Below are 9,671 nucleotides of genomic sequence, written 5' to 3' on the forward strand. Positions count from 1 at the left end.
CCCCAAAGATATAAAGGTTGTTTGTGTTTCCCTCTTTTTGGCGTACAAGCAAAAGCGCGGCCCCGGGTTCAAGTACGCCTCGAACCTGCCCGGCTCGCTGCTGAAGGAGCAGAAGATGAACCGGGACAACAAGGAGGGGCTGGACTTGGCCAAGCGCAGAGGGGAGTGTGAGGAGGCCGCCCGGCGCAAGTCTGAGGAGCACGCCAAGAAGCTGCCCGCGGACGCGATCCTCCGCAGGAAGTCGGACGAGGTTCATCTGAGGAGGAAGCGGAAATTTGAGAAGCCCCAGGAATTAAACACTCGGAAGCGGGTAGGGGCGGGCCGCGTGGCGGGCACGGGGAGGCTCGGGCGGGCACGGGGGCCCGCGCCCCTCAGGCCCCACTCCCTGGGCGGGGAGTCCCGGCCGCCCTGAATGGGAGCCGGGGCTGGGGGAGGGGGCGCTGAGGCTCTGTGGGCCTCCCTGCCCAAGCCAGCAGAGGCCGCCTCTGGCCGGGCCCTCCCTGTGGCAGGTGTGGGCGGTTGGGACTGTTCTCCCCCTCCCCCCGCCGTGGGGTCTGGCCTCTGCTCCCCCACGTCCAGAAGGGCCGGGCCCTGCTGAGCGCACGCAGCCCGGGTGGGCCCTTGAGGACCGCCAGCGATGTCAGTGACGGGGTCGTCGGGGCCCGAGGTCTCCGGGATCCCTTTTCCCTGCCTTGGCCACTGGGGGGCATCTGGAGCCTCTCGGCCTTGCTGTGGCCTCCGGCGTGAGGCTGTGCCCCCGTCCCCCGCGGCCTCGAGACGCTCAGTGGGCTTGAGGTTCCCAGAGGGGGAGGAGGCCCCGCGTCCGGACGCCTCCTGCCTTGGCCCCGGGCGGGGAGGCGGAGCTGGGCCCTCTCGGGACCCCAGACCTGGCGGGGGCGGGGGAGCCACGGGGGGGTGCGTCAGCCCTGGGCCGGGGGCCAAACTCTGCCCTTTCTTTCCGGTGACAGCTCAAGCTCGGCAAGGAGGAGAAGCTTTTCAGGAAAAAGGTACCTCCCTCCGCCCCCTCCCCCCTCCGCCCCCTCGGGCCTCCTCCCCCCCCCCCGCAGCCCCTAGCGCGGTGCCGCCAGGGCCGCCGCAGGGGCTGCCCCCCAAGTCCCGCCGCCCTGTCGTTGCAGCGGCGATCCTGGAAGAACGCCGAGGACCGCGGAGGACTGGCCCCCAAGCCCCCGCGGCGCTTCAAGCAGGAGCCCGAGGAAGACCTGCCCGAGGCGCCCCCCAAGAACAAGGAGAGCGATCAGTCCAGGTCCAGCTCCCCGACTGCGGGGCCCAGCACCGAGAGCGCCGAGGGCCCCGACAAGAAGATGAAGGTGCGCCGGAAGCGACGGTTCCAAAACAAGGAGCTGAGCAAGGAGCTGAGCAAGGAGCTGAACCAGGAGATCCAGAAGACCGAGAACAGCCTCGCCAACGAGAACCACCAGCCCATCAAGTCGGAGCCGGAGAGCGAGAACGAGGAGCCGAAGCGCATGTTGGCGATGGGGGAGCGGCCCCCCCGCTTCAGCAAGGGCCTCAACGGGGCCCCCCGCGAGCTGCGGCACCCGCTGGTGCCCAGCCTGCGCAGCCCGCCCCGCATCCCGGCGCGGCCCCCGCCGTCCCTGTCCCCACCCAAGTGCATCCAGATGGAGCGGCACGTCATCCGCCCGCCGCCCATCAGCCCCCCGCCAGACTCGCTGCCCCTGGATGACGGCGCCGCCCACGTCATGCAGCGCGAAGTCTGGATGGCCGTGTTCAGCTACCTCAGCCACAGTGACCTCTGTGTCTGCATGCGGGTCTGCAAGACCTGGAACCGCTGGTGAGGAGGGGGCCCCTGGGGCAGGGGCGCGGGGGGCCTAGAATCAGGGCGTCCGGCCCGAAGGAGAATTAAAGGCAAGAGGTGTCCCCCCTTTTGGGGCGTCTGGCCCCTGGGGAAGCGCTAAACTTGGGTATCGGCTAAAATAAAGATGAGGCGGAGCCCCTCGGGCTGGAGGCGGAGGGGGACGGGGCCGCCTCTCACCCCGCTGGGGGCCTTGGTCACAGGTGCTGTGATAAGCGGTTATGGACCAAAATTGACTTGAACCACTGCAAATCCATCACCCCGCTGATGCTCAGTGGGATCATCCGCCGACAGCCCATTACCCTGGACCTCAGCTGGACCAACATCTCCAAGAAGCAGCTCAGCTGGCTCATCAACAGGCTGCCTGGTGAGCGTGGGTCTGCTTCTGGCGCCCCCTGGAGGCGGGAAGGGCTGGCAGAGAAGTGGGGGGGGTTCCCTAGTGGAACCGGGGGGCGGGGGGGGGCTGGCAGAGAAGGGGGGTTCCCTGGTGGAGCCTGGGGGGGCTGGCAGAGAAGGGGGGTTCCCTGGTGGAGCCTGGGGGGGCTGGCAGAGAAGGGGGGTTCCCTGGTGGAGCCCAGGGTAGGGGGGCGGGCAGAGCTCCCACGGAGCCCGAGGTGGGGGACCTTTCCCCAGCAGAGCCCCTGTGGGGCTGACCACCCGCACGTGCGTTTGCGGGCTCCTCTGCAGGGCTCCGGGACCTGCTGCTGTCCGGCTGCTCCTGGATCGCGGTCTCTGCCCTGTGCAGCTCCAGCTGTCCTCTGCTGCGAACACTGGACGTGCAGTGGGTGGAAGGACTCAAGGACGCCCAGATGCGGGACCTCTTGTCCCCGCCCACAGACAACCGACCAGGTACGGTGGCCACGGGCGCCCCGTCGGGCCGGAAGCCAGTAAGCGTTGCTTAAGCGCCCGGGGTGCGCTGGGCCCGGAGCGAGGAGCTCATCCGGGGTGGAGACGGGGGCCCATAAATGGGTGAATGCAGGAGACACGCAAGGCGGGGAGTGGGGAAGGGCGGGAGGCTGGGCCGCTGTGCTGGGCCGCGTCCCCCGCTCCCCCTGCCCCGGGAGCTCCTCGCGCCTGGCCCGGCACTGAGCCCATCCCCGTCTCAGAGGTTTTGCTGACAGGTTTTATTCACCAGTCGCTTTGTCAGATTTCCACTCCCTCAAATGCCCTCTGGCTGAGTCTTCCCTTGTAGAGAGAATCAGCCCCTGCCCTGCCTGCAGGTAGCGCCCCCTCCCCGAGCGCCCGGCCAGCCCTCCATTCCCCGGGCTCGGCAGCGCCCTCACTTCCCTTCCACTTTGTCCATCTGTTGTCGCCGTCGGGCCGGGCTCTGGGCAGGGCGCTCTGACCCGGGGGCTCGGGTTCGGGCCCTTGCCTTCCGGACCACGAGGGTCGCCAGAGGCCGCGGGAGTCTGGGGCCGGCTGCTTCCTGGCCGGCCGTTCTGTCTGAGTGTCCATAACACTCCCGAGGCCGGGGCCCAGGCGAGGCTCGGAGGCAAATGTGGGCGGCTTCTCTGCTGGCGCGATGGGGGCGTCCAGCTTGAAAAGGCCACGTTTGTTTGGGGCACGTGTGCATGCCGCCCGGGGGGCCTTACCATCCATGGTACAGGCGGCTTGCTCTGGCCGGGGAACGCGGCTGAAACCTGCCGGGTTTAGACCCTTCCCGCTTCTTCCCTTCACGTCTGTTCTGGACCAAGTATCCCTGGGGTCAGGGCAGCTCTGCCCTCCCATCCCTGGAGGCTGCTGAGCCTGGCAGCCGGGATGTCATCTGGATCGGGGCTTTGGGGGTCATGGCCTCCAGCCTCCAACCCACCCGTGCCCTGACGCTCTCTCACTCAGGCCTTCCCTCTCTCCCCTCTCCCCCTTTCATTCCTCATCCTCACCCCAATCTCTGTAGCGCTCTTTTTCTCCTTTTCTCTCTCTTTGTCTCTCTCTGTCTCTCTTTGTCTCTCTCTTTCTCTCTCTCTCTCCCTTCCCTCCCTGTTACCTCCCTCCCTCTGCTTGCTTTTAACCTGCAGCCTGTCCTCCCCCCTCCCCAGGCCAGATCGACAATAGGAGCAAGCTCCGCAACATTGTGGAACTGCGCCTCGCCGGGCTGGACATCACGGACGCTTCCCTGCGGCTCATCATCCGCCACATGCCCCTGCTCTCCAAGCTGCATCTCAGTTACTGTAACCACGTCACCGACCAGTCCATCAACCTGCTGACCGCAGTGGGGACGACCACCAGGGATTCCTTAACAGAAATTAACTTATCAGGTGAGGGCCCGCCTGACCTGGCCAGTGGCTTGTGGAGGGGTGTGGGCGCCCGGGCCTTGAGGCTTCAGCTAATGTGGGAGCTCGGCTCCTTTCCCGGGGAGAAAGTGTCTGGTTTCTGGCGGCCCTCCCGTTGGGGTTTACCCCCACCCTCCTGCTCCAGGGCCCGCTTTGTGGGAAAGGGCAAGGGTAGCCCCCAGGGAGGCCCCAGCACACGTTGTCTCTGCGGCTGTGCCGGGTGCGTGTGCGAGGGGGCACACCCGGCACAGCTGTCGCTCACACGGCAAGCTCTGGCTTTCTTCCTCGAGTCCCATTTTGCACCCGTCTCAGCTTCTCCAACTTAAGCCCTGAAAGTCCCTCGGACACGGAGCTCAGCTCTCCCTCTCCTCCCCCTCCTCTTCCCTCTCTTGGATGACCCTGGTGTTGTCTTCTTGAGTTGTGGGGGTTGGGAGCCAGGCCTGGACGCTCAGAGCCCTCTTTGCTCGCTCCATCTGCCCCGTCGATGGCCCCTGGGCCCCGAGGAGCCCCCTCGCCTCCTGCCCACCTGTCAGGACCTGAGCCCTGTCCTGGGCACCCTTTTGTCACCCACGGGCCGGGCTTCTTTTGTGCCCGAGGAAGAGCTCTGAGGGTGAGGGGCTGCATCATCGTTCTTTGGGTCTCGGTTAACCTGGACTAGATCTCGGGTGCCGAGTGGATGTCTCCAGCCCTTGGCAGGGTCCGGCCTGAGAGTCCTTGGGATGGGCTGCATTTTTCTCCCCTGGCTTCAGTGTCTTGGTCCCTTCAGGGGGTCTGCCGCACATCAGGGCCACAGGACTTCCCAGGCTCCTAGCTCCCTGCTTTGGGTTGCGTCCGGCCTCTCTGAGCCTCCCCTGGGCTGTCCTAGTCCTGTCCCCACATCTCTGAGCCAGGCCAGGGCCGCCCCCAGCCTCCCCTGGTCTGCCCTGCCCTGACCCTGACGCAAAGGTTACCGAGCTCAGGGCCACGAGGCGGCCGCTGGCTGGCAAGCTCTGCAGCCACTTGTTGGCCTCTGGGAGTTAGGCTGATCCATCCTCCGCCCGGCTCTGGCCTGTGATACTTGTAGCCACCTTTTTGATTCTTTTGTTTCCCTGCAGACAAGAAGGGATTCAGTAAGTTGGAAAGAAACTTTCCAGGGTCTGCCCCGTGCCCTCAGCCTCTCCTCCGCGACTCCCCTGCCTGGGATTTCTATCTGTCCCCTGAGATCAGGGCGCATCCTCGGGCCGAGCTCCCCCATGGCCCTGTCAGACTGTGGCGGTCCGGGCAACGCACACCACAGGGGAGCCTTGGTTTGGGGAGGGGGCAGAGGCCTCCCATGTGACTGCTTCATGAGAACTCTCAGGCTTGGCTGTTTCAGGCCCTCCCCTGCTATTACCATGAGCGCCCCCCCCCCCCCCCCCCCCCCCCCCCCAATATGACATCTGCACATGGGGCAGAAAGCAGGTTGTCCATTTCAGGAGCACAAGGGGGTAGGGAGGAGGCGGCAGGGACTGGCCCAGTGTCACCCAGGCAGTTACCAGCAAAGCTTGGGGGCACAGCCCAGACCCTTCTGTTCCAGTCTTATTGTTTTGCCCCACTGCTTGGCTGCTTCCCAGCATCAAAACTGACCCAGAGTATCTCAGGCCATCAGGGTCAGAGTGGATGTTGATGAGTGTGATTGAGGGCAGCAGAGTCAAACCCAAATACAAAGGAGGGCACTAATCTGCACAGAAGGCTCCATATTCTTGTCTTTTTATTTCATAAAGTGTTTGCCAAGTTTTATTGGACACCTCTGATCTAGAGTAACTCATTAAGTCCTGGGCCTTGAGCTTTCTCAGCAGTTCCTAAGTTTCTGAAGTTTTTTATGGGAAGCAGCAGGATCAGGATCTACCCGGAGTCGTTAGTGGACAGTTGAGGCCCATCTGGGCATCAGTCCCACATCTTATCAAGGGAGGAGGTTGACCGTGAGGACCTCAGAGGTCCACCCCTTTTGGTTCTCTGTCAAGGCTCTTATTGGCCACCTGCGAATCCGCTCGATCCCCAGGTCGTTTGTGCCGGAAAGGCGCTTAGGCATCTCCCACCTGCCACGCGCCAGTCCCGCCGCCAATGACCAGAGCTCGGGCCTGCCTTAATGGGTGTCAGAGTCCTGGATGATACTGATGGTGCTTTTTCTCTGTTTTCTCTTCCCTGCAGACTGCAATAAGGTTACTGACCAGTGCCTGTCCTTCTTTAAACGTTGTGGAAATATCTGTCAGATTGACCTAAGGTACTGTAAACAGGTGACCAAGGAAGGCTGTGAGCAGTTCATAGCCGAGATGTCGGTGAGCGTCCAGTTTGGGCAAGTGGAAGAAAAACTCCTACAGAAACTGAGTTAGTCCAAGGACAGGTGTGTAAATAGTGGGCTGGGGAGGGGGGAAGGAGAGGGGGAAAATGACTTTCATTTCAGAATACATGGGGATTTTATTTTACACTTGGAACTGGACTCGCAGACAAGAGCAAAGATCCCGTTTTACAAGCCCTAACGATCGATTGATCCCGGAAAGGACCGAGTTCACCTCCCATCTTGTGAACGCCCAATGCACGCATGGCCAGCCGGGGCACTCTGCACTCCCTGGCTTCTGTGATGATTCCTAAGAGATATTCACAGCTGGGGGGCTGGGGGTTGGGGGGAGGGAGGGAAGGACAGACTGTTGAGATATTATTTAAATTACCGGAGCATGAGCTTGGAAGTGTACATTTTTTTAATTTCTACTCCTTTTTCCCATGGTGACCCCTTCCCCCTGCCAAGTTTTTAGTATCTTTCCAATGGACCACAAGCTGCATTTCTGCCACCTCGACCCATCCTTTGTTTTGTTTTGTTTTTGTTACATGATACATGATGCAGAACTATTTTTGTACAAATTGTTTAAAGGTTATTTATGCAACATTTGAATGCACACCAGTGTTGTTTTTCGTTTTTGATTTTGGTTTGGGATTGCCAACATTTATGGTTTACTTAAGGTAGGAGAGAACTTCACCTATACTTCATAGATAATATTCCATCAGCAGATGTGTCCAGGTCTGACCAAGCAGGCTCACACTTTCAATTTAAAAGCATGTTTGAATGGGAGTTTATATCCTGCTTGTATCCTTCAGAAGTGACATAAGCATGTTGTGGAAAAACGGTGTCAATTATAGTTGAAGACAGACATTCGGCCAACTTTTCTCTGTATAGAATTCACCTTTTTCCCTCAAAAATTTTCCAATTCCAATTTCAGCTTTTGCACATAGGAGATTTTTGCTCCAGCATGAGCTCTTGTTATTCTATAGACCTAATTTATACAGTGAGTCAAGCCACAGAATAAATGGTCAAACATAGTCTCTTTTTTCTCCTTTCCTTTGCAATGTGAGTTGAGTTCTTGGTTCAGGTTTTCTGCCATGCTTCTTTCCTTATTGTACAATTATGCATTCGTAAGTGCCATTGTTGTAAGGTGGTGTTTTCATAGCCCTTCCCAATGAAGTTTTACCTTTGAGTTTGTATAAACAATTGTACAAAAGACAACACCACAAGCCTTTGAGGGTTTCTGTTCTAGGTGGGAAAGAACTGGTTTGGAGGGCAGACTCATTGACCGAGTCATGAGAGAGCAAGTACCATTGAAAACAGGAATAGCCTCTAGTTCCTAGTAACAGATGACTCTTATAGGCTTATTAGATGGAGCTGGAAGGGATGAGGCCATCTGTCAAGGAGGCCGAGTGGTCCAGAGTCCTCATTTGGATGGGAGGCAAAAATGTCTGCCTTTTGGTTCATTTCTCTACTAGATGGGGAGAGGGAACCTCAAACATTTCTAAATGGTTCCAATAAAACAAGTAGCCTCATTTAATTAAGATGGGTCCGGATCTAATATGGGGTTTAACAAATCGTGTCTTGAGGTTAGACAGACTCAGGTAGCTATCATTCAATAGAGCTGGAGAGCTCCATCCAGGTTCAGACTTAGGGAGACTTGATTGTTCCTTTCAGAGAATCAGTTGATCTCTTCAATCTGGAACTTTGCCTCAGTTGCCAGAGGTAGGAAGGTTATCAATACTGAATTCGTGTTAGGAAATCTGGGTCACTGGCTTGCTAGACCAGCGACCATGAACAAGGCTTACTTTCTGAGCCTCAGTTTGGGCTCTACAATCTACTTCTCATGCTTGGGGTAGTATTCTTTGGAGACATCATGCAGAGGTACATGGCACTTGTTTCCATCACACTTAAGCCATTTTTCAGTACCCATTGTTGGATAACCCTACCTTATCAGCAGCTGCTTTGATGTGCGGCATGGTCAAGCGTGTCTATATCAGCTTTTTGTTTGTGAAATAAAAATGGTAAACTGAGACTTAGATTGCTATGTTGGTAGTGGAGAATTCCCTCTTATCTGTATGTAGCAGATGACAAAACTGGGGTCCTGCTGACATGAAATCGAGCCTCTTTCTCTTTGTACATGGTGCCATTTGCAGCTCCTTGAATATTAGTTTGGAAACTAGTTTGTTCCTTAAGGGCCATCCATTCCTTCAATAGCAACTGTAAAGAATTCTTTGTACAACATACCCAATGAGCAACTTAACCTTTATTTAAAACTCTGCAATGAGAGAGATCCCATCAGTTCCAGAGGAAGCCTATCAATCCCATCTCAACCGTTCTAATTACAAGGGTCTTATTTAAGAGCCCAAGTTTTCCCTTTTGTAACTTCCATCTGCCCCTCACTTTATCCTGTGAGGTCAAACAGAACAGACTGAATCTATCTTCCATGTGGCAGCTCTTTAGATTGTTGAAGGCTGTTCTGAGCCCAGAGGCTCAGCACATCTCTACTTCTCATGCAATTTGATATCGAGGTTCTTCACTAGATACTCTGCAACTCACTGACGGCTTTTCTATCACATGGTGCTTAGGGTTGAACTCAGTATTCCAGATGTGTGACCGGTTGGTTCCTGCAGGACTTGGACATTGTGCTTCTCAATGTAGTCATCACACTGTGGAATTTAAGCTTTCAAGGCCACTAAAAGCTCCAGATCTTTCAGACTGTTATCTAGCAATTCCCATGATGTATCGAAGTTGAATGACATTTGTTCTTATTAAAAGTGTACATTTTATTCTGCCCATTGGCCAGCCTGAATCTTTGTGAATTGACTTTGCTCTATTTCTCCTAGTTTTATGTCATTTAACAGATTGGTAAAAGCATGTTATCCGTGCTTAGTCATTGATGAAAATACCTTAAGGGGTTTTTCTATAAGGCTGATGTGAATAAATAAGGTCAGTTTCTACCTCTTTTCAAATGCTTTGCCAAAAATCTTAAATTGATCTAAATTATACAGCATCCCGTGATCTAAACTGCCATTCTCCAGTGATTCCTGTAAGAACTCTGTTCAGAAAAAAACCTGTGACTGGTGGCCATCTCTGCAATTGTACTAGCACTTCATCCAGCAATGGTGTCCTGTCCTGTGACTAGGGAAAGCAGGGGTCTTGGTGGTGGTCAGTCTCTTTGAATGACAAAGATAGTGATCTAAGTGGAGTGTGGCTGCCCCCCCTTCAGAGGAGTTCCTTTCTACAGATTATTTGGAGGCCTATAATTTTTGTA

The 9,671-nt window shown here is 56.7% G+C and overlaps 1 protein-coding gene across 3 annotated transcripts in view; it reads left to right on the forward strand.

The window, feature by feature from the left end:
• Window positions 1-9,191, forward strand: part of KDM2B (lysine demethylase 2B) — a 135,646-nt gene extending 126,455 nt beyond the window's left edge. For all 3 annotated transcript variants that reach the window (XM_051972746.1, XM_051972747.1, XM_051972748.1), the window contains 7 exons: window positions 50-310; window positions 969-1,007; window positions 1,137-1,810; window positions 2,035-2,198; window positions 2,519-2,680; window positions 3,868-4,086; window positions 6,271-9,191. In XM_051972746.1, the coding sequence (XP_051828706.1) occupies window positions 50-310; window positions 969-1,007; window positions 1,137-1,810; window positions 2,035-2,198; window positions 2,519-2,680; window positions 3,868-4,086; window positions 6,271-6,452 (1,701 nt within the window). In that variant the 3' untranslated portion in view covers window positions 6,453-9,191. The remainder of the gene's footprint in view (window positions 1-49; window positions 311-968; window positions 1,008-1,136; window positions 1,811-2,034; window positions 2,199-2,518; window positions 2,681-3,867; window positions 4,087-6,270) is intronic.
• The last annotated feature ends 480 nt before the right edge of the window (window positions 9,192-9,671 follow it).

The sequence above is a fragment of the Antechinus flavipes genome, chromosome 1, assembly GCF_016432865.1.
Source record: "Antechinus flavipes isolate AdamAnt ecotype Samford, QLD, Australia chromosome 1, AdamAnt_v2, whole genome shotgun sequence".
NCBI lineage: Eukaryota > Metazoa > Chordata > Mammalia > Dasyuromorphia > Dasyuridae > Antechinus > Antechinus flavipes.